Source organism: Cynocephalus volans, chromosome 11 (genome assembly GCF_027409185.1).
Source record: "Cynocephalus volans isolate mCynVol1 chromosome 11, mCynVol1.pri, whole genome shotgun sequence".
Classification (NCBI taxonomy): Eukaryota; Metazoa; Chordata; class Mammalia; order Dermoptera; family Cynocephalidae; genus Cynocephalus; species Cynocephalus volans.
The window spans coordinates 121,173,913-121,197,971 of record NC_084470.1 but is presented as its reverse complement, the minus strand read 5'-3'; the positions used below and the strand labels follow the sequence as shown (position 1 = coordinate 121,197,971).

The window sequence follows — 24,059 nt, the reverse complement described above, 5'->3', positions numbered from 1 at the left end:
GGTTCCCACGAAGCCCTTTTTAGCTCTGAGCAGCATGGGAATGTGCCTCTGCTGCCAAGGGGTTTTGTCCTGGTGCCGCAGCCCCTGGTCCCAACCGGAGTCCCAGGAGTGGGGGCAGGAGGATTGATGGTGCCCCCCTTCCTGTCCGTGACAGATACCCTGGAGAGGGGGCTCCCCATGGCAGCTGGGCTCCATTCTTCCCTCATGGGTCTGGGGTGGGGGGCCGCCCATTCCTGGAAGGGGCTGGTGAGGAGAAGCCTGGGGCTTCATCCTCTGCCACCTGGTCCTGCCCCTCCCGCGCCTGCCCTCCCCTCCCCCCACTCTACACTAGGGAACCACTCTAAGCTCCTGATAGGTTTCACAGGCTATTTCCCTAAGGAAATCAAATTCCAGTTGGCACCTAACTCCAAAGACCGGGAACAGCCCTCGGATCAGAGCGGGAGGGGAACCCCAAATCCCACAGGGCCAGATGTGTGGAGTCTGTGCCTGCCCCCCATCTTGTCCCTCCCCTCCCCAAAGCCACTTCTCTCCAGGCTGTTTCATTTTTTATGACTGTAAACATAGATAGTGCTTTATTTTGTTAATAATAAGATAATGATGACTAACTTAACCAGCACATTTCTCCTGTTTACACTTGGGGGATTTTCCTGTTTTCTGGTGGCATAATAAAGACAGACCATTTCAGAATCTGGCTCTTGTGCGGGGGAGGAGCGGGGCTGGCCTGAGTCCAGAATTCCTGAACACGCCACCAGCCTGGCACCACTGCCCCCTGGTGGCAGCTTGAGGGAGTGTCAGGCGTGGGGCCTGGGAGGAAACGGTTCAAGCACGGGAGGCCCAGGCCAAGCCTGGCCAGGAGTGACATGCCCACCATGCCCGCCCTGAATAAGGCACCGCCCCTGCCTCGTGAGGTGCGCTCACCCCGGTCCTGAGGATGAAGGCAGTGGAAGGGCATTGTAATAGGAGTCAGGTAGCTCGGGTTCTCCCCAGAACTATCCGCATGCCCTGGTTGGGGGGAGGGGGGGCTGTCACATCTCCCTTTTTGAGCCTCATAGTCCTCGTCTGAAAACAAGGGGATTAAACTTTATCCATGGTTTTTGTCCGCTTTTGGAGAAGGAACCCTCTGAGAATCTAATGAAAGCTGTGGAGGCTCATCCCAGAAAAGGGCCCCCATAGACACTGCAAAGCCCATTTATGAGCCACCCCCCCCCAGGATACTAATTAATGAGGCAGGGTCTCTAATGATATGCTTCAGGGAGCTATCGATGACCTTGGGCTTTGAATGAGGATTTCCAAGACCTAAGTATCAAAGTAGGAGAAATAATAGGCCCGAAAGAGCTGTATGACAGACTGAAACTCTTCAAAATGCATATTAACGAGTACTATAAAAAGACAACTCCCGAGGTTAAAAAATCAATCCCCTCAATGTGGAGTGGGGGCAACAAAGCTCAATGGCAGTTCTTGTGAGTCAGACTTGGGCTAGATCAACAGAGGCTTGTGTTCACAACAGAGGCGTGATGGTCCTGTGCACCCCACATGCTGGTCTCTCGTCCCAGGTGCATACATCATGCCTTTCCCAGCCCCCTCACCAGAAAAGGCCACTGTCACACTGGAGGGGCCCAGAAGGAGGCACCCTGCATGGAGGCGGGCTGGAGGGATCCTGGTAGACATGTCCCTAGAGGAACGGTCAACAAGGGCCAGGGTTGTTTAGTCCAGGAAAGACTAGGATAGGGCAGAAAGGACAAGATTGCTTTCATCCACACTGCCAGGTGGGCAAGAGAATAGATATTCCATCCAGCTCATGACGTGGAACTCGGACTCTTAGATGAAAATATTGAGGGTGAATATTTTGGCTTAACATAAAGAACAATTTTTCAACAAAGATGTTCAAAAGTAGAGTGAACATCTCAACACAGGAAGAATTCAAGCAGAGGCTCTTGAATACTAGCAGGGGAATTTCAAAATTGGAGAGGGTGGGAGTGAAGGGAGGTGTGGTTGGATCCAGGGCCACAAACTCGGGAGGGTGTGGTAATGAAACTCCCCAAGAATTAAGGGGCCGGCCATGTAATCTGGGGAGCGTCCTGCTGCTGGCCTGCTGGTTTCTCCCAGTTCATCCTCAGACCTTTGGGCCTCCTGTCCCTTGCCCTCCCCAGGTCATGTCTGGAAAAGATGTCAGGGCCATGGGGAGCAGAGCCTGGCTGGCTGCGGCTCCTGCCCCCTGGTGGTCACGAGGGAGAGCCGCTAATTTCAACCTGCACCATCCGTCTCCTCCCATACAACGTCCCCCCTTCCAAACCAGATCCGGGCAATCTCAGGACTCCCCCAGCCTGGCTCACCCTCACTCTGCCTGCCAGTCCTGAGTTCCTCTTGCTTCCCTATCCTCAGGTCCTCTGTGGCCTCGGGGCCCACAGCCAGTGCTGCTCACACCCGACTCCAGGGACCCTTGTCCTGCTGGTCTCATTCCAGAGGCTGAGACAAGAGTGTGGGCCTTGCATCCTCTTAGGATGGCGGGAGCCCCAGAGCCCTACCCCCTGTCCCATGAGAGGCAGACGGGGTCAGGGGGGTTGGAGAGGCCAGGAACAGAGCGTCCTGGTCATTCCCAGGGAGACTGGGCCACAAACTTGTTCTCTGCCCCCTCCGGGCCTCTTCTGCAGAGGCTGAGGGTCAGAGCCCATCAGGAAGGTGAACCTCTGCCCAGGAGTCCTTTGCCTGGAGCTCCTGAGGAAGATCTAGGAAAGAGCCTGAGGAGGTGGAGCCCAGATCAAACTGGGGAGTCTCCAAGGCCTGGTGCTGAGCCAGGAGGGCAAAGGTACAGTTAGTCTGGGGTTGCAGAGAAAGGACAGAAGGTTGGATTTTCATGCTTTACGGGGGAGGGGTGTGCCTAACCCTCTGCTCCCCCGTCCCCCGCATACCCACCCGCCCACTCCCTGGAGGACTAGGGGACTGAGAATGCTTTCTCTAAGAAGGCGAGATGGGGCCTGAGATGGTGTCTGCGGGTAACTTCGCCTTGCAGATTAGTCAAGGCCTTAGGGCACATGACAATCCCCTGGGGCCCTGTCCCAGCCATTCCTGCTCACCACAACATTGTGACATCTGAGCTCCAGGAGGCTGGGAACAAAGCTGGCTCTGGCAGAGTGGTTAACTCTGCTCTTGGCTTCAGAGGTGGCTCTGTTCCTCTCAGGAACAAGGAGTGTGGGCCTGCTGTTTAGTCCACAGGCAGGTCGTGTCTGTGACTACCTGACCCCGTGGATGACCCTCAGGGGCCTACCTGCCCAGCCCTGGCACCATCCCTATGCCTGGGCACCTCTTTCCCCATGTCCTGGATTAGCACTCCTCCTAGGCCACTACTGACAGAGGACCCAGCTACACTGGATCACCATGACCTTGAAGGCCCTGGCTGTTGGTGCCAGCTCCAGCGGTTGCCATGGCACCCTGATACTTTTGCAGGCAAAAGCCAAACCACCAGAGTCCACCTGGCAGGCGGCTGCTGCTGTTGCCACTGCTGCCCCAAAGGACATGGGCACATTCAGAGGGGTCCTGGAGGCAGCTGCTAGAAGTACAGCTGTAGCAACAGGGCTGCTGAGAGGGGCGCCCCCCTCACCTTTGAGTGTCTACTCTTTCCTCCCTCTGGCTTTCTGAGAAAGTGAGTGTGGTTCCAGAAATTGTCCTTGCCTGCTGGCACACAGAGCAGCCCCCTTACCCACCCCCAGTAGCTGGGAGCTGGAGATGACCGAGGAAGAAGTCCTGAGCACTTCTATTCAGGGATTCACTGGTTCAGCCCCTCAGTGGCCAAAGTCCTTGCAATCCACAGCCCAGTTCCCTCTAAGCAGCGTTCCACCAGTGTCAACTGATTCCAGCAAGATGGTCAAAGGCAGAGACTCTGTAAGACACCAGCCCTGCCCAGGTCTACAAGGTGCCCTGGAGCCTTCAGAGCTAGTGTGGGGGCTAGTGTGCAGGCTACTACCTTGACTTCAGCATAGAGCAAAGGGGACAGCAGAAAGGGGGGGTGGAGCACATCTCAGCCTCACCGTGGGAGCACTAGTCATACCCTCACCATTGCCACTCAGATACACAGCAGTCCGGAAACGAGCATTTTAATGCAGAAAACCACGATAATTTACAAATGAATCACTTTATGGGCCAGAGCCAGGAGGGGCCCCCCCAAGGATCTGTGAGGGCAGAAAGGAGGTGGAGGTTGTTGAGCGTCAGAGCACAATCAGCACCTTTGCAATTCGATCCTGCTCAAGCTCGCGCACTCCGGGCTCTGCAGGTCCCTGGCCCCCTGCCCCTTGACTCCCACTAGTCATTCCCAGGTGGGAAGACCTTGGGTCAACTCCAAGACAGAAGGTGGAGATGGAAGGACAGGTTCTAGGGAGGGAGGGAACAAGGCAGGAGGCTGCCAGCTCTGGCTCTGGCCAACACACCCTCAGCCATGCCCCCTCTGGTCAAGCCACAGCATGAAGCAGAGCCAGGCTTTGGGGGCCCGGGGCCTCACCACTCCCTCTCCTTCCCCCCAGCAGGCTGCAGAGGGACAGAACAGAAACTCAGGGGCAGTAAGGGCACTGGAGGGGGTGCGCTTCCTCAGGCTGAGGCTTGGGAAGAGGTTATTTGATTGTATCTGGTTTGAAAAGTCAAAGTGAGGGGTCTCAGACGAGGCAGCTGCTAGGGGAACTGTCCTGCCCAATTCTGGACCCCCTCTCTCCCATCGAGATATGTACATCCATCTGTCAGAGTTGGCATGATGCTGGTTTGGGGTGCAGCACCTCCCACGTGGGGCATGCAGGGGGAGACGGAGAGGGGCTGGAGGCTCAGGGCACTGGAGGTAGAAAGGAGCCCCCCCCCCCAGTCCAGGAAGGGTCAAAGACACATCTAAGGCAGCCCAAATTCCAGCAGGGCCTGGGGCTGGGAATGGTGTGCTTCCCAGGGGTGGTTACGGTCCAGGCCCTGGCTGTCTGCAGGCACTTCCTTCCAAGCCTGATGTGGTGAAGGGGACCCCCAGAGTTGGGTCCTATCAGCCCCTCCACACAGGAGAATGAGGTCTTCAGTGGCATCCATTGGGTGCTGGTGGCAGGGACAGAACCTTCTCCCTGGACACCCACCTGTCCCCTCTCCCACCTTGTCCAAGAGGGTGGACCTCAGAGCAGAACTGAGCCCTGGAGAACAGGCCCGGCCAAGCAGTTGAGTGGGGGGATGGCAAGGCTGGTCACTTTGGCATCTCCAAGGCCGACACTTGAGGCTTCACCTTGAAGTACTGGTTGAATCGGATCATGGCGTACCTGCCGGAAGACAGGGAAGGAAGCTGCGAATGAGAAGGGGTCTAGGTGGGCCTTGAGGGGGGGCTCGCAGCTTGAGGAAAGCTGCTCGCCGGTGCCAAGTCCACCGGGCAGGTCAACCCCAGCCCAGCTGACTTTCTTATTTTTATTTTTTTACTTCAACTATAATCTTTTCATCTTAGATCAGACTGGAGCAACCCTTCTGCAAACATTTTTCTTTGTGTTTTGTTTGTTTTTCCAGTTCCACAGTGTTAAGTATATTCATACTGTCCAGTGAATCTCCAGAACTTTTTCACCTTGCAAAACTGAAACTCTGCACCTGTCAAACACCACTCCCCATGTCCCCTCTCCCCAGCCCCTAGCAACCACCGATCTACTTTGTTTCTATAAATTTGACGACTTTCGTTACCTCTTACACGAGGAGTCATGAGGTATGTCTTTTTGGGACTGGCTGTTTCACTTAGCGTAATGTTCTCAAGGTTCATCCATGTTGTGGCAGGTGACAGGATTTCCTTCCTTTTTAAGGCTGAGTAATATTCTATTGTTGTATGTGCCACGTTTGATTTATCCATTCATCTGTCAATGGATGTTTGGGTTGCTTCCATCTCTTGGCTACTGTGAATAATGTTGCTATGAACATGGGTGTGCAAATATTTCTTTGAGACCCTGCTTTCAATTCTCTTGGATATACACCCAGAAGTGGGATTGCTGGATCATATGGTGATTCTATTTTTAATTTTTTGAGGAACCACCATCCTGTTTTCCATAGTGGCTGCACCATTTTACATTCCCAACAGCAGTGCACAAGAGTTCCAATTTCTCCCCATCCTTGCCAACACTTATTTTCTGTTTTTCTTTGTTTGTTTTGTTTTGTTTTGTTTTTGCCACACGGGTCCATTTTATTGCAGTTAAATACTTCTCTATTTTTCTGTCCGTTTTTCCATAAAGAAAATTAAAACACACACACATCTGTTTTTTGGATAGCAGCCATCCTAAGGAGTACGAGGTGACATGTCAGTATACTTTTGATTTGCATTTCTCTAAAGGGTGTGAATACTTTGAAGCCAGGGTAGTAATTGTCTTTCAGCTGACGGGGTTGGGGAGGAGAGGGTAAAAGGAAGTGGACTGGAATGGAGGAGGAAATGATTCCTGGCCCTTACCTCACGTGATGGGGGGTGGGGGGGTGGGGGGGGTGCCTCTGAATTCTCAAAATTCAGGTACAGTCTAGGTGTGGTCCCTATACAGCACTAGGAGCCACTGAAGGAGTAGGTGGGTCTGATGCCCCATGCAGGGACGCTCTAAATCACCCGAGTGACCTCAGAAAGTCATTTCCGCTCTCTGGACCTCTGTCCGCTCTGCTCTAAAATGACAGTAGGACTTGTGATCTTTCAGACTGATTTTCAATGATTCTGTTTGGCACCAGGCTCCATGGATATAGCGGCAAGGTGGTGCAGTGGAGCTGGTGGCAGGATGAAGTAGGGAACAGCAGAATCCCCTGCTAGGCCACAGGGGAGGACATGAGCACTTATGACTATTTTCACAGCCGTGTTTCCCTGGCATGCCCTGGGGCAGCGACCCCACTGAAAGTGGGCCAGAACAGGACAAATCAGCAGAGCGAAGGAATGGACTCTGGGCATTCTATTTGGGCTGTCCTTTGTCCCCACACCCTGAGCTCAAGGCTCTTTCCTTTTCTCCCCTGCCCCCTGCCAACCTGCCCCCTGCACCCACCTGAGGAAGTCAAAGTCGATGGTGGAGTACTGGTTCTGGATGAGGGCCCAGAGAGCCCAGAAGAAGTGAGACGCCTGGAAACAGACCAGAGAGGGTCAGCCTGGCAATCCCCCAGGCCTGTGACAGACCCCACAGAGTCGGAGGGACACAGCCACTCTGGAAGACACAGAGCTAGGACACTGGCAGACATGGTGAGTCTCCCCGGCACAGGCTGGGGAAATTCCAGAGGCCAAGTCACTGGACAGCATTGGGGGTTCCACTCCTACTAGAAAAAGGCAAGCAGAGCAAGTTCTACCCAGGTCCTAGTGTTTGGCCACCTCGAGGGGGAGAGAGTCAGCAGATGGTGCTTTTAGAGATTCCAGGAGGCTCCCCTGGCCCCAGCTATACCCACACTCCACCCCAGCCTTTTCCCTACCCAGGCAAACCTCCTGGAGTTGTCAAGGCCATGGTATCATGCCAAGGTCGAGATGAATCCCTAAGCTAGAGTTTAGGCCTGGTGGCTAGTAGCAGGCTGGTCCTCCCCAGCGGGGTGTAGGGAGATGAGAAGAGTGATAGGCAGCAGTGCCCTGGCCATGGGGTCACCAGGGGTCTGGTCTGCTGGAAGGCCCTCTAAACAGACCTCCACCCGCTCCCTTCTCTTCTACCGGGAGGCCTGTTGGTTGGAAAATGAGTCTAGATCTGGGAACAAGAAGCTCCAGTGGGCATTTACTGCGCATTAAACTGTGCCTTCACTGTGGCCAGAGGTGCCCACAAAGCCCAGGTCACCCAAAGCTCAAGGAGCACGAGAGGTGTGGCTCCAGCTGCCCCTGAACAAACACTACTGATGTCACTTTCTCAAGCAAAGGTCCTCCACCCTCAGGGCTCTCCCACCCCATCCCAAAGTCCTGCTCACTGAGGGATTGGCTACAAAGGACCTCCTTCCACTTTCTTCCCTTCTCATGACTTAAAAGGGGCAAGAGGAAGGCTTGTTCATTAGGTGGAACACCAAAAAGCAAGAGCCTAACACAGAGGCAGTTTTGTGCCAATGAGAAAAATAGAATAGACAATCCGAAATCACAGAAAAGTAAAGATTTTATTTAGCTCTATTATGTATAGTGAAATTCAGGGCAGTTGACTTGTCTTCTTGCTTATGCATGGCTGACATCAATAAGACTAGTTAGCAATCCCCTGGGAACACGCCAATGGAAACCTGGCATGAACCATGTACCTTGGGTAAGTGGCACTCAAAACTGAGAGCACAGTCACAACTGACATTGGGAAGAGCCTGTGGGAAAGGCTTGCACAGAGCTCTGAGTCAGTGGAAGTGGCCATAGAGGAGTAGAGCCTGACACTCTCTCCTCCAAAGGCTTAAAAAAAGAAAAGAAAAAGGATGAGTGTAACTGCAGTACGAACGGCTGAGGTCAGACAGCAGGAAGAACTATTTATCAAATAAGAGAGTTGCTAAAATAGGAAGCTGGATGTTTCTTGGAAGTATTTCTCTAGGAAAGAGAAAACCTAGACTTGATAGGTCATGGGGAGTGGGGGACAGGACATCATAGTATTAAGGGGATGCCCAAGATTGGCTTTCCCAGACCTCACCTCTAGGCTGGGGTTCAGGAGCATATGATGGGTGTTCCCAGGATGTCACACCTGACCCTGGGTTCTGGGTAGGAGGCTGGCGGTGGGTCAGGAGTCCCTCCTCCTTGCTCCTCCTTTCCCTTGTCCCCTCCCACTCCAAGCACTCACCAGGGCAAACTTGTTGACTTGCACGTAGAGCCTCTCCACCTCCCTGGGGGTCACGGCCATCCCCTTCTGTGCCTGCAGGTAGTAGTGCAGCCACTGCAGCTGGGTCTCCCTCGCCGGGTACCAGCGGTAATCAACCTCATTCACACCTGATGGGGGCAGGCCAGACAGAAGGCACTGGGAGATGGGCCCACCTCGAGCTCAGGAGGTATTCCCTTCTCCCCTTGAAATTCCCATCTCCTCTGACCTGCGGGGTAGTGCCCAAGGAGGCAGTCTTGGGAGTGCAAGAAGACCACCAAACGTAGCTAGTGCCCAGCTGGGGGCACTGCTTCCATGGGGAAGCCCAAGACAGCACCACTGTATCCCCTTTGCCCTGTACAAAGCGATGGCACACAGGAGGCACGCAGTTAAAGCCCCAAATCAGCACTGCTAGTCTCATCTAACCTCCAGTTAACCCTGGACAAGCCCTTTCCTCTCCCGAGCCTACGTTTCTTCATTATCAAATGAGGGAGCCGGGCTTAATGGATGAGTGTCAAACATTGTTTCTTGGACTGGTGTTAAGCTGGCTAATCAAAAAAGTCACCCAGAGAACACTCCCACTCCTGTCCAGTTCTCCAGATGATTCTGATAGGCAGCCAGGCTTGGCACCCATGCATCAGATGGCTCTGATTCCTTCCAGCCCCACCTTTCTAGGAGTCCCCAAGCTGCCAGGCCAGTACTGCCAGCCACATCCTGGGCACGGTGGTAGAGACCATGGCTTCAGAGCTGGTACAGAAAGAAATGGCTTATTTAAGACGGGACCAGGACTGGGCCACCTTCTCCAGTGACTCTTCCTCTTCTTTTCTTTCTGTCTTTCCCAAGCTTCCTTATATTCCTGGAGAAAAACACTCAGCCTCCCAAGGCCCCAAGAGTATGGCTGGAAAAGAATCTACTTGTGCAGATATAGAAACTAAAGCCCAGACAGAAGAAATCTGTAGGTCACATGGCCAGTTACAGGCAGGATCAGAGTTGGAACCCCCATCTCCCAACACCCAATACTGTGTCTTCCCCACTCCTGAGAACCCAGGAAGTCCCTCTCCTCAGCTCCTAATCTCTCCTGCCCTCTTTTTTCCCCCATGCCAGGTTCTTCCTCCACCATTCTCAACTTAGGAGTAGGATGCGATCTGCCCCTTTGGAGAAATTCCAGTTGGACTTTGCTCTGTGTGGTGGGTGAGAAGGACTTAAAACGCTTAAGAATTATCCCTTCTGGAAAGGCCAGCAGGCCTAGCAGCCAAGCATTCTCAGGCACAGTGCCCTGCCGGTGCCAGCCTGTTCTGGCCCCACCCCACAGCTCAGCTGCTCTGCTCAGCTGAGGCCCCATCATCCCACGTGGTTCTTAGGTGCAGCTGGTGGCTGCCCTGGGGAGTTGTACCCTCAGGCACAATCAGTGCTTGATAGACCTGGTCACCTGGGGTGCCAAGAGGAGCAAGATTGGCCTGGATTGGGCTAGGGAGTGGCTGAAGCTGGGCCGGGGGTGGCTCTGCAGGTGGCCTGGGTGTGCCTCACCTATCCTAAGCCACAGGGGCTGGCCACATGATGCTGAGCCCCCTCACACTGCTGGTCTGTGCATGTCCCTCCAGCCCCAGTGTCCAGCTCCATCCATGACTTGCTTCCTCAGTTCCATCTAATTGTAACAATTAAACCCTCAAGTGGAAAAATCGCCCTGCCTCCTTCACACAAATGGTTCTATTGTACATACCATGCCTGTATAGGATAATTGCCCACCCATAGGAGTCACTCCCCTCATCCAACCCCTTCCTCTCCTGTTCCAGTCTCCCTAGCTTCTGCAGAAAAGCTTCCCTGCCTAATGGCAGCAGCAAACACCAACAAGATGCTAGTATGTGCCATACATCTGTGTGTGTATTTCATATCAGTACTGTGAAGTAGGTACCCTTATCATCTCCATTTTGCAGGGGCACAGAGAGGGTAAGTAACCTGCCCAAGGGTCACACAGCTAGTAAGCAGCAAAGCCAGGATTTGAACTTAGGGAGTCAAGTTGCATAGTACATACTTTTAACTAGTTTCACCTGGATTATTCTCATCAGGCCACCAGGTAAACAGCTACTACAGCTTTTCTGCTCCTTATCTACATGCAGGGCCCTCATGTACAGGTATGCAGGTTACACTGGGCTTAAAGGAGTTTGGATGAGAGAGCAACTGGAGGCTGAAGTCATCCTGTGTGGTGCTGGTCAAACTGGTATGGGTTGTCTGCCCAGAGGAAGGGGTCTTCTTCTAATTCACAGGCCAAGCCAAGGATCCTCGGGGATCCTACAGAGGGTGCATTTTATTAATTTGTAGTGCACTGCGATGTAGGCTAGCAGAGGTCTGCTCTGCGGATGTGGGTCCTGACCCCGCAACCCCCGAGACCTGGAGTTCTCTAAAAGCAGTCTGTGCCTTCCCCCATGGAGCCATGATATTTCAAAGGACAGAGGCTGGCTGGCCCCCACCCTCCAAATACAGAACCGCCTCTGGCCGTCCCCTCAGACCTGGCCCCCATCATAAGGAGGGTACCTTGGACATAGGACAAATAGGAATGGCCCTCTCACCTGCAAACTCATTGAAATGGTTGCCAATGTCAAAAGCTTGGTAGTTGTAGCCGGCATATTCATAGTCAATGAACCGTACGTGACCTATGAGGCAGAAGAGAGACCATGAGGGCTGGTCCCAGGAGATGTGGAAATAAGACCTGGTCAAGCTCCTGCAGATCTCCGGAATGCATCCACTGAGTGCTGCTGGCCTCTGCAGCAACCCGGCCTGACCCAACCTTGCAGCAATCTTCTAGGCTACTTCCTTGCATCTGTCCATTTGTCCATCTGCCCTTCTTCCAGCTCCCACTGTCCTTCTCACACATCTAGGTCCTCAGCATGGCTAACGGTCAGTAATAAAGCTAAGTACTCTCCTCAAGAACCCTGGAGGTTCTCTCTCTCGGAAGGCTTGGGGCAGCTACAATGTCCTCAGAAGCCCAAAGAGTTGTCAGGAGGAATGGCTTGGGTGCCCTAAGGTTGAGGACCTCCACAAACCATAACTTTGAGTTCTTTCTTGGCATAAATTTTTCTAAGTGGGAATTTCTTATTTTGTTTTCCCCTTCTCTCCTACAAATTAACTTAAGACCTAAACCCAGGTCTCCCTTTGCTTGTCCAAGTGCCAGCCTGAGGAAAAGGCCCCTAAAGCCAGCTGACCAACTGGCCCAAACCCTGCTTCTGCCTGGCCAGGGCCAGAGAGGCCATACCTTTGGTGCTGTCATAGATGATATTCTTGCAGAGCAGGTCGTTGTGACAAAACACCACAGGGGAATCCAGCTGGGTCAGGTGCTCCTTCAGCCAGGCCAGCTCCCATTCCAACACATCCACCTTAGGGACGTCTTCGGAAAGGCTGGACAGGGGCAAAAAGGCGGCAAGTGAAGGGAGGGATGATGGTGGACAGGCAAGTGCACGGCCTTGAGGGTCCTGGCTCTCGCCTCCTCATTCCCTCTTACTGCAGAGTGACCTTCGAACGAATGGCCAACCTTTTAGACCCTGACCTTTGTCATCTGTAAAATGACACTAAGGCTTCCTGTCCTTTTGAATCCTATGGTTACACCAAGAAGCTGGTTAAAACGTGGACATAAAAGCATTCGGCAGAGCATAAGAGTCACTGACCAAATGGCTTCCCTGCTGCTTTGTGAAAGGGATAAGCAGGTTAGGAAGAAGGAACAGGGAAAGCACAGGGGAGGCGAGAATGGGTGTCCAGACTCAGTGATCCAGACTAAGAGAGACAAGGGCAACAGGGGCTGTGGGGAGAGATGTCAAACAGACCTGATCTTAGGCTGCTGGGATCCCTGGGAGAAGGTGTAGCTCTCTCCGATGAGACTCTCCCCAACATTCCTCCAGTGAAGGAATCATAGTGCCCTGGGAGGGGCTGGAGCCATGGAGTTCTCTTGAGGAGGCAGAGGCAAGTCCAAGTGTGTCTCCCTCACATGCTAACAGCTGACAATGTCACAGGTGAAAGAGACAATCTCACAGGCAGACCACATAAGGAAGCAAACAGTGTGTCTTGGGCTCACGCTCCAATCAACGCCAAGGAATGTTAAGTCCTTTCAATGTGAGAGCACTTGCTCTGCCACTCCCCGACAACTCGTCCCTTCCACCTTGAATTATGACCTTGTCCCTGACCCCTGCCAGATCGTGCCTGGGCAACTCGAGGGCAGGAACACACACAGAGCCCACCTTTCCTTCTGCCCCACTCCCATCCCATGCACACAGCAGCCGTTTCTGCTGAAACATGTGTTGAGGGATGAATGAACTGGTCAATCAATGAAGTTATGAGAGGCCATGTGGAAATGTGGCGAGGGCACACCGTGCTTGCATGCTCTGGACTTTGGTCCCCAGGATGCTCACAGGTCTGTGTACATTAGAAAAGCCAAATAACACAGTCCTTAAAAACTCAGAACCACCAATGAGGAGAAGGGAGGAGGCTGGGGTTTGATCTCCGTTTGCGTTTCTTTGTCCAGGGGGGCAAGAGCATGTAAAGGAAGATGAGAATGAGATATGCCCTCTCTCACTTCCCACGGCCAGACACTGCCTCACCCAGCCCAGAGGCCAGACATGGGAAAGAGTACTCAGCAACTTCCTCTGGAAAAGGAGGGGTGGGCAGGCTCCCTCCCAGGCTTTGAGAAGGTCAAAGCTAAAGAGGATCTTAGGTCATCTGGTCCAACCCCATGGGGAAACTGAGGCTCAAGGAAGGAGGCTTCCTTCCAGCCTCCAGGTATCTTTTTGCACAGCTGGATCCTCTACTTCCTCATCTAAGGAGAAAGCAGTTCTGGACTTGTCTGAAGATCCAAAATTGAGCCAAGTCTCCCAACTGTGAGGGCTGTGCATGCTCCCTGAAGGCCTTGTTGTCCCCAGAGGCCCTGCAAAGGCCTCTGAGTCCAGGGGGTCTTCTGGGAAGGGTGACGTGGGGGAGGCCTCTCCTCACCCTCACTGGAGTTTATTTGTGTTGACAAATCAGCCTAAGATATCTTCAATCTTGGGTCTCCTCAAGAAGCCACATCTTCTTTTAAGATTCTTTTTTTTTCTTGGACACCATCAAAAAATAAGAACAAGGAGGCTTGCTCCTCCACCCCTCAGAGACAGTGAGGGGGCTGGGGGATGCAGGGGCTGAAGGGCTCCCCAGGGATACCTTAGCTTTCCTCCTGATGAAGGGACTGCTCCCTGGCAAGTTTCCATGCAGCTCTGAGCATCTGGGCAGGCAGAAGTGCTTCCTCCCCACAGGGACTGTCTTAAGTGTTGGAGCTCACTGGCTTATCACCTCTGCCTTCCATCAACCACCCATCAGGATCTCCTCTTGATGCCCCTCTGTCGGTCATCAATCAGCCCTTCACTCTCCCAGCACCCTGGACACCTCCATGTCCAACCAATGCCAAGGCTACCAAGTCTATTCCCACAAGTCTCTGACACATCCCCCATTCTCCATCCCTCCTGAAGCTACCCTAAGGCAATGTTCCCCAAAATGTGGTTCCTCCATCAAAAAGTGGCTCCTGGATTATCTGCCTCAGAATCACCTGGGAAGCCTATCAAAATGCACATTCCTGGGGTTTCACACAAGACCTCTCGATCAATCTCCAGGGCTGGGCTAGGAATCTGCACTTAGCAAGCACTCCAGAGGAATCTTAGGCTCAAAGTTTGGGAACCCTAGTCCTACATCTTGTCCATTTAATTACAACACTTCCCCAGCTGGTCCCCCTACCTCAAATCTATCCCTTACAGTGCTGGTGAACTTTCTTCCTAAACTACAATTCCTGGTCAGGTTTCTGAGTCCCTGGTTCGAACACCTTCATGACTTTCCAATGCCTGCTAAATTAAATCTTGGCTCCTTAACCTGGAATTCAAGGACCCTCTCCATCTAGCTCCAACAAAGCTCTGCAGCCCCATCTCCCACAACTCTTCCCAAAAGTTGCTTCGGCCAACTTCATCTACTTACCACACATGAGCAAGCCTTGCTCAAGCCACCTCCTCCAGCTGCAGCGGCCTCCCTCTTATCTCTGCCATGCCACCTCTACTAAGAAGACTAAGTTCCCTGGTTCTCTCACCCCCAGCATACATTACACACCCTGCCTTCTTTTGTAGCTGGGCATGAGCATGTCCTATTTACCCAGATGGCTCCTAAGTTCCTTGAGGGCAAGGCCAATGTCATGCTTGTTTTTGTTGTTGTTGTCATTTTTGTTTTATTGTTTTAAATCTCAATCAATCAATCTTTATGAAATGGATGATTGAATAAATAAGGGTTACTAGGCAAGGACTGGAGTTCACGGTGCTTTTTCTAGCTTAAATGGTTGCTCATCATTGCCCAGCTTTTGGGCACGTTAGGCAGATTATCTCCTAAAGAAGCTCAAAGCAGCTAAGCAACTTGATTTGCCCAAGGTCAAAGGTGTGACAAGAGCAAAGAGTTGGCCAGTTCTTTTTCAGGGACCACTCCCCTCCTAAAAAGGTTACCCCTTAAGGTTACACAGTGACAGTACAGTCCAAGGAAGCTGCAGTATCAAAGATCATGCCTGAGCACCAGGAGGCCTGGACTCTAGTCCCTGAACAAATGACCTTGAACAAATCCTATGCCCTCTCTGGGCCTCAGTTTTTCCATCTGCCAAATGAAGGCAGTAAAGTGGAAGACTGGAGGGTCCTGTTCTCCGTGTGCTGTTCTAGTCCTAAGGGAGAAGGCAGTCCTTGTCCCAGAGATAACATTTGACATAGAAGGTCTGAACATGGTCAAAGAGAGGGCAAGCTTGGGCCATCTGGACAAATAGTCCCAAAGCAGTGCTTGATGATCATTAAGTGGGAGGATTCAGATAATGTCATGTATGTGTGACAGAGACACACTCATGATCGGGACAGAGTCAATTACTGCCTCGTCATTTCGGAGGCGGGAAGTTGGTATCCTTCTGTCAAGCCTCTTCTGCACCCTACTCTCCTGAACATTTAGAACAAAGGTGATGTTCAATCCCAGCAGAGAACATGGGGGATCAGAGGCTCACTACTACCTTTTTTTTTTTGGTGGGGGACAGGGAGACCACTTTGTCCTCCATGCCTCCCCCGTTTACCCAGCACTCCAGGGTGTGTTAGGGAGTCTGGCGTCTGAAGGCTAGCAGAACTCTGCATTTTCTGGCCAGAGAGCTTAAGAACAAGTTCAGGGAACCCCGTGTTATCTAGGGGAACGCAACATCAGGATGGGTATATACCTCCTTCCCTGGAAAGAGCAGTGAAGAGAACAGCAGGCTGTCGGACTGAACAAGGTGGGGACAGGATCCATTCCCAAAAGCAGCTGGGGACAAGAGGAGTCCAGGCAAGTAGCAGACACCTTGATGTCCCAAGGGCTTGCTGGCTGGTGAGTTGAGTTCTTTTGCCTGGCTCTGAACTCAGTCCCACTCCATGCTCAGGGGGTCCTGCCTTCTCACTGTTCAGAAGGCAGCTCAAGTGAAGGAGACCTGGGCTGGGAAACAAAACCCTGCCTCTGACTAGCCCGTGACTCTGGGCAAAGCTCAGTCTCTGAGCCTCAGTATCCTTTAAATGAAATGGGGAGATGCTGTCCCTGACCCTAGTCCCTGCCACACTCAGAAGACTCAAGGAGAAATAAGCACACAGGTATAAAACTGCTGCTCTAAGTTCTTGAGATTTAGTCAATCGGCCCAACTCTGCAGGGAAACAGAGGCTAAGCAATCAAGACTGAAGGGGCCACAGGAGAAACTCTGCAGCCTCCACGCCAGGACCTATGCCCCTAAACCTCCTGTAAAGGTGTGCTGGAGCCCAGAGAATGGAGAAGGGAGATCACATTAAGGCAGGAGAGACAGTGGCAGCCTCGAACCCTCCCAGGTCTTTGTACCTGAGGTTGATCTCGTTCTTCACAAGCGTGAAATAATTGTGCATCTTGTGCCAGAGGGTGGGCTTGGGCAGGCTGCCGTTGGCATGGATAGCATGAATCTTTGCCATTTCTAAGGCGATTAACCTACAGCAGAAAACAGGAGGAGTAGACAGTGTCAGTGTCAGGGCATGCCCTCCCCGCTCAGCCCCTCCTGACCAGAAAGGGGCCCTACAGGGTCCGTCTGGGCACCAGCCGGAGGCCTACTGTGGGAGGATTACAAGTCTCTTAGGAGCACTAGGTCTTGCAGAGGGAGGTCTCAGCAGAAGGCACGAAAATGAAATAAGACCATTAGCCTAGCAGCTCCCTTTCCAGTACCAGAGCTGGGGCTGCTTTGGGTAGCAGAAGGGCAAAGCAGTGGGCTGTTGGCCACAGGTCAATGGCTGTGCCCCACCCCAGTGTACCCATAGCAACCCCTGAGAACATAGGAGCACCTGGGCGTGGGGGCAGTACCCCTCCTCCCCTTGGACTCTGACCCATCCTCTCGGGGGAGGTAAACGCAGGTCACTTTCTACCAAGAGATCAGGGGGTGGTGATGCCAGGCAGGGAAGAAATGCCTGCCTCTTATCAGCCTGGCCAAGGTGGGGAGGGAAACAGGCTGGCCTGGGGCAGCCCCTTCCTCAGCCACAGGGAGTCGATGCTGGCGGCTAAATGCCAAGGACGCAAAACAAACCAGCGTTCTATTTTCAAGTTTTCCTGTGGACATTATCCAAGGTCCTGGGAGAGGAGGAGTGGGAGGTAGGGAAAGTTGCTGGAGGATGATGGGGGCAGATGAAGGGCTGACTAGTTAGAGAGGGAGGGCCTTGATAAGGATCCCATCACAGCCCAGCCTGATGTCCCATGTCCCAGCTGGGCTCTCCAGGTCCTCTGCCAGCCCTCCCTTCTGCAGCCCCATCCCCAACCGCCTGCCAGGCCTCCAACATTCAAGCTTCCTTCGCCTCTGCCTGTTGCTCGAATAATAATCACTGGGAAAGAAAACAAAGGCATTGGCTTTTGAAACCTTGTTACCTAGTTCTTCCAGGGACATCCCCTCCCCTTGCCAGGTCCTGGAAAGGGCCAGGCCATGCTCCACTGGGGTAACAGGGCAATTCTGGGGCTCCTCCGGAGGCCCCCAAGGTTCCCACCTACTAAAGAGTGGAGGAGACAGGGGACATGGCAGCAACCACGTGGGCTAGAGAGGAAGGCCTGCTTTCAGAGGCCAGGGGCCCTGGCGCAGGACAGAGCCCGCCAGGGTTTGGGCAAGGCAAGGAAACAGACCTGAGACCCAGGCCTTCCCTTCCCAAAGGAGATTCTGAACAGAGCATGAGCAGAGCATTTCCTTGAATATCAATAGGGCTGTTGTCTGGAATAGCAATGAAAGTAAACTCAACACTCAGCATTTTTATGCTGCAAAGCCTCAACAGGCAGAGGCTGGGGGGTGGGGTTCACGGGAACACAGGGAGAGTGCTCCCTGACGCCTTCCCGTCAGGCCTGCACCTTCACCCAGAGGGATAATGGTCTACCCTGGGAAAACCATCAAGGAAGAACCTGCCTCCTACACCTATCCCAATTTCTGGCTCTCCCCCAAATGCTGAGTTCTTCTTATGGAACCTAGCTCCATCTTCAATCTTCCCGACAACAATAATTGTTTCCACGAGAGGATGAGTGACAGCATCCGATTCCCAGTGGGGAAGGGAGCCTGGGTGGTGAGGATCTGCCGCTTCTGGAGCTCATTTGCACAAGACTGGTGGAGAGCTGGGTGGAGTGCCGTGGGAGATGCCAGGACGGGGTCCCCTGCGCCCTGCTCTGACTTCACATCTCCAGGCCTGAGAAGACCCCCCGCACAGGTGTGTATGCCTCTCCTTCTCCCCAGACACGCACACACACCCAGCTACAATACACGACTTAAGTGAATGTCCTGGGCCCTGGCAGCCCCAGAGGCAGCGCTCAAGAGCATGGGGATGGAGGGGCTCTCAGCTTCCCTTCTGCTAAGTCTCTGGAGGACCAGCTCAGGGGTGCTGTGGCAGGTGTGCTTACTTGCAGTTAACTGGCTGGAGGGTAAGGCGGCAGAGCAGCTTCTTGGTCTGCCCCCAGGCAGGCTTCATTGTTTTCCCTCAGTCTGCGGAAGTCCCCTTCCCCTTGGATTGGACAGGGCAAATGCCAGGGATCCTACGCAGACCCCTGCACTGCTGTCCCCAGCATCAGCAGTACACCTCGGCCTGCCTCGAGCCTCACTACACTCTGAGTGCTCTCAGACTACAGACACGTGGGTCATGGCACTGGAAGGAACGAGGAGGACACCCTGATATCCCTGCTTTGGTACAGCCAAAGGAGAGTGAGTACACTAGGGGCTCTTTTGTTTTCACCCTTCTAGGCCCCACACCTGCATCCACAGGGCTTGACACTTAAGTCAGTTCCTGCGCCCAACAGATGCAGGCATTTACTGGGAGGGGCTCCCTGGGGTCCATGGGTTCTTGTGAGCCTGTGGAAGCTCCCCAACCAGGGTTCCCACCTTGTCAGGGAGCCTGGAAGGAGCTCAGACCAGCAGGAGGGCTGGTAAACCTGGATAGGGCCCATTTACCTTGCACACCTGAGCTCTTGGCAGAAGAAGAGAGGCAGGAAACCCTGAATGCCCTGGAGATTTGGCTCAGATTTCATTTCCAAGGCTCTGAGATGTTTCCAGGTCAGACGTAGAGTAGGCAGAGGTTCGAGGCATGGAGGTTAGGAAGCAGACCTCTGCTGCATTTAGGGAACCAGGTCCTTTGGTCCCACATTCATCAAAATTCTCACTTTCCTTCCCAGAACTCATCCTTCTAGCAGATCCCACAGCAAATCTATCGAAAGCTATAACCCCTCTCTGCAGAGCAATGCACATACACACTCAGGTAGTTTTCATGCAATTTTCAGGAAGTTCACAGATCTTTGATTCTCCTCTATGGACCCACACTATGCCAAGAATTTCCAAGCCCATGCCTGAGAAATAGTAGAGATGAAAAGTCCCTTGGCAGCATCCTCACCTGAAGAGCTGGGGCTCACGGATGTCGTCGGGCCCCAGGGCCACACCCTGCATGTACTCGTAGCACAGCCCATTCTGAAAGGTGCAGTAGAGTTTGGGGGCGCAGCCATGTGCCCGAAGCAGTTGGAAGTTCCTGACCTCACTCTCCCGGTCCACCAGCAACTCCGTCCGCTCCCCGTACACCCGGACCAGCACGCAGTCCCGCATGTCCTCCTCCACGTAGCAGGCCACCAGCTTGTTGGTGATTCCATCAGTGAAGCGCTAGCATGGGGAGAGGGTGGCACGTGTGTGGGTGGGGCAGGATCTCTCTGGTCTCTCCCTAGGGTTCCCAGCTTCAGCAGGATGTGCTCATTTGAATGCTGATCACATCCACACAGATCCCCAGCCTTTTAGCCCTGTCACTCAGGCTCTATCCAGTCCCCAACCTTGGGGGTCTCTACTCTATAGCGAGTTCAGAAAAAAATGGCAGCTTGGGCTCAACCCAGGCACACTCACTTCTCCTGGGTCGGCCTGTAGCAGATGAGATTTGGCAGTGGAGAAATTTCCACACTACTTGGTGGGTAGAGCCCCCTCCCTCTCCTTATTCCTCCATCCTTGCCCTGAAAGAAACCCTCACGGACCAAAATGTGACAAAGGAGGTCAGGGAGTTGCACAGAACAATATATCCTGATCAGCTGCATCTCGCTACCTACCAGAGGGCTCTGTCTTACCTCTCGCCCCATCCAGTGACACAGGTACAAGGAAGGTACTGAAGTTGACCCCAACCCAACAATTTGGTGCTCAGAGGTCCTTAGGGTCTCTGAGTTCCATACCAGAAGAGACAGGAGACAACTGGGCAGGGAGCGCAGGCTTTTTGGGCAGGGTGATAAGATGGAAGGAACTGTGGAATTTATGTGGCACAATGTGACAGAGCTGGAAGGGGCCTGAGAGGATATCTGAACCAATTCTAGGTGGGGAAATGGGGCCCAGAGAGGGCAGGGGCTGGTGGGTGGAATGTTATGTCAGTGCTGGAATTAACCTCAAGCCTGCTTGAGGCCTTAACAGTCTTACACCAAACTGGGCCTTTTATTTTTAAAACACTACCTCTCTCCAGGAGGGACCTGTCAGCCTCCACACTGGGTTCTGAACCTCCCTAGAACTTTGCCCGTCCCCACTCAAAAGTCCATCAGCATGGAACCCTTACCACTCCAGCATGAGCTGCAGCACCCCACCGGGCACCTTCCTCCACAGGCAGCGGGAGAGGGGAGAGGGGTGCGGACGGGTGCACAGACGAAGGCTTCTTTTCAGAGAATGCAGATCAACTGGGAAGTCCACCTGGTGCTCCTCATGGGAGCCTCAGCCCACAGGTGTGTCTCGAGAATGTGGCCCAACTGGGGGTGGGGAAGGCCCCTGTGTGGGGGGCACTGAACCCGAGCCTTCAGCGTTGGTGAGGGGCTGGAAGCTAGCTGGAGACCCTCAGGGTGGCTCCTGGGGCCCGCAGGGGCGGCTTAGAGCCAGCCCAGAGGCTTTGCTCCCACCACGGGGTGGAGAAGCGGCAGCTGTGTGTGTGTGTGTGTGTGTGTGTGTGTGTGTGTGTGTGTGTGTGTATGAGAGAGTGTGTGTGAGTGTGTGTGTGTATGAGAGTGTGTGTGTGTATGAGTGTGTATGAGAGTGTGTGTGGGTGTGTGTGGGTGTGTATGAGAGAGAGTGTGTGTGTATGAGAGTGTGTGTGTGTGTGTGTGAGTGTGTGTGTATGAGTGTGTGTGTGTGTGTGTGTGTGTGTGTGTGTTGGGGGAGGGGACCCTTAAAAGTTCCTGCCTCCTCAGGTTTCTGAGTCGGCTGGGTACGCGCTTCTGGGCAGCGAGGGGCACCCGCACTCAGCGACAGGGGGTGGGGCCCGCGCGCGCGGCATGCTGACAGTGGGCAGGTGGACCTCCGGCGTGCCCCAGAGCCCCAGGCGGAGGGGCGTGTGTGGAGGGCAGAGGGAGGGGTGAGCCTAGCTTTGCTTAGGAACCAAAATAGCTGGAGAAATAAATAAGCACATGAACCAGGTTCCCAGCCTCTCCCGCGCAGCAGCCGCGCTCTGCAGGGACCAGCACCCGGAAGGATGCACCGACAGGCGTCCACCCATCCCCGCGGCCCCGATGCAGCCCGGGCACGGCCCATCCCCTGCCCCGCGCCCGATCCGCTACCTTGGTCCGAACTTGCTCAGGCTTCCAATGCGGCCGCAGCTCCTGGATGAGGCGCAGGGCGCCGGGCAGGATGTCGTCCTGATCCACGGAGATGCCGAAGTAGGGGACGGCGGCGGCCCTCGGGGGGCCCGGCGGCTCCCGGCAGCCGGTGCTGGCCGCCGCCTTCTCCTCCATGCCCCATGAGCACTGCGGGCAAGGCTGCCTCCTCAGGTAAAAGGACGAGCACGGCAGAGAAGCCGAAGGGGGCACGGCCATTCCCAGCAGCCCCACCCCCTCGGAGCCGCGCGAACGCTAGCCCCGGCGGGGGCGCCCGGCGACGGAGTGGGCGTGGTGGAGGCGGGGCCAGGGGAAGTCCATGACTCAGGAGCGAGCTGCCCGCTTCGATCGCCGGCTCGCAGCCCGGCGCCCGAGGCCGGCGGGGGAACGCCGGGGTCCGCCGCGATTGTGACATCACAGGCCGCGGGCCGCGGGAACGCCCCCTGCCCGCCCCCGCCCCGGCTCGCGGGCCGCCGGGGAGCGCCGACAGCCACAGCCCGCAGCTGCGGCCGCAGCTACCTGGAGAGCGGGGCGGGGTGACGCCCCTCCCCCGAGCCCGGGACGCCGGGGGCGGGGCAGCCTCAGGCCCCGCCCACGCCCGGGTCCTGCCGGGCAGCCTAGGACTGCCCCCCACCCGCGCAGCTTCCCAAGCTGCTCGACGGGGGCTGGCCTCTCCTGGTAGCTGGGGCAGGGGAGGGGGAGGGCTCTTCCTGCGCCCCCTCCTCATCCTGGAATACGGAGATCCGGCTGCTCCCAAGCTGTCGGCTTGGGTTCCCCCTTCTCTCGCCCCCTGGTTGTCCTCACCCCCTGTCTCCTGTCCCTGGACCCCTGGAAGAGTCTCTGCAAGAGCGGCCCTGCTGCATCTCAAAGGCTCTTCCCTGCAGGGAGCTCCCCAGACCCCCAACCCCCGCCCCACACGTTCCATGGAGAGAGGACATTGGGTGATGGTGTTAGGGGTGGCAGTCCGCAGACTGGACTGTCCCTGACAGGCCACAGAACATTCCCCGGCAGTGAGTGTTTAGACACATCTTAGGCCAGGACTTTGAGCAAGATTGAGTTTTGGTCAGTAAATAATCCTCCCCTCCTGGGAGTCTGACTGGGGCGGGTAGAAGGCAAGCAAGGGTCCAGAGTCCAGTGATTTGTTGGACATTAGGGGTGTGGAGGTGGGCAGACCCAGTGCTCTCCTTGAGAAGCAGAGGTAAAGGCCTGGCACAGCAATAGGGCCGGGGTAAGATGTGCTGATGGCTGCTGAGAGGGAAGAAGGGGAAGGGATGGCAAGGTGTCCCGGGAAGAGTTGCTGAAGGAGACAATGGATAGAGGTCAGGCCAGCGTAGGGGCAAGCCTCTCTGCTAGCCAGACTCTCCTCTGGTCATTCTTTGTAACCTCCTGAGCAGGATTCTGTTGGCTGCAAGCCCTCTTCCACAGCGAGGCTTCAGTTGCCCACTGTCCTCTTCTGCCTCAGGGACCACACTAGTCATATCTCACTGCCCCACCTAGAAAAGTGCCTATGGAGAAGGGGCCCTTTTGTTTCCCCTACTTGTCCCTTTGGCCTATTCGGCAACCTCTCAATCATAAGGCCCCGGTGATTGTTGCTGTCCAGAGTCCAGCTCTGCCTAGCGGTGATGGGATGCTCTGTATCTGTGCTGTCCAAAGCAGTGGCCACTAGCCACGTGTGGCTATCCAGCACTTGAAATGTGGCTAGTGTGATGTTTTAATTAATTTTAATTTAAATGTAAATACCCATATGCGGCTACCATATCATACAGTGTAGGAGATGATGGGGGGCTGCCTACATTAAGGTCATGGAGCCCCAGGATGTCAGAGCTGGAAAGGACACTGCCTCCAACCCTTCCTTTTGCACTTTTGCAGTGAGGAAATAAAGCCACACAGGGCAAGGGGACGTGAAGAATCAGTGGAAGTCTAGGATCCTGTAGGCCAGGCTTGTGTTCTTGGCTTTGCACAGGAATGTTGCAGATGGCTCCTGCCTGTGGGAATTGCCCTAGAGAAGCCCTGGGGCCCCACCCAATCCCTGGAGGCTGCAGTTCTAGAGGTACTGAAGGCCTGGTTGGACAACTCAGTGCCTCAGATTTTTTTGGTCAAAAGATGGGTGAGCGGCCACAGTGAAGAAGAGCTTCGCCAGCTTTGTGTGCCAGCTGCTTTCTCATTCCCCAAGCTACATGCACCCCACAGACAGCCCAGGGGGCAAGAGTG

The 24,059-nt window shown here is 54.4% G+C and overlaps 1 protein-coding gene across 1 annotated transcript; it reads right to left on the bottom strand.

Moving 5' to 3' along the window:
• Positions 1 to 4,185: 4,185 nt before the first annotated feature.
• On the bottom strand, positions 4,186 to 22,067 carry ETNK2 (ethanolamine kinase 2). The gene is made up of 8 exons (XM_063114851.1): positions 21,813 to 22,067; positions 19,643 to 19,902; positions 16,611 to 16,733; positions 11,989 to 12,131; positions 11,306 to 11,389; positions 8,724 to 8,869; positions 6,999 to 7,072; positions 4,186 to 5,273 (listed from the first exon to the last, which is right to left on the bottom strand). Exons 1-8 carry the CDS (start codon positions 22,065 to 22,067, stop codon positions 5,201 to 5,203), a joined length of 1,158 nt encoding a protein of 385 aa, XP_062970921.1. The 3' UTR covers positions 4,186 to 5,200.
• Between the last annotated feature and the right edge of the window lie 1,992 nt (positions 22,068 to 24,059).

Coding starts and splice junctions, on each gene's coding strand:
- ETNK2 (XM_063114851.1), bottom strand. CDS start 22,067: ATGGCCGTGCCCCCTTCGGCTTCTCTGCCGTGCTCGTCCTTTTACCTG. Junction 12,132..16,610: donor AAGAACGAGATCAACCTCAG/GTACAAAGACCT, acceptor GCCCCTGTCCAG/CCTTTCCGAAGACGTCCCTA. Junction 8,870..11,305: donor CCATTTCAATGAGTTTGCAG/GTGAGAGGGCCA, acceptor TGCCCCCATCAG/GTGTGAATGAGGTTGATTAC.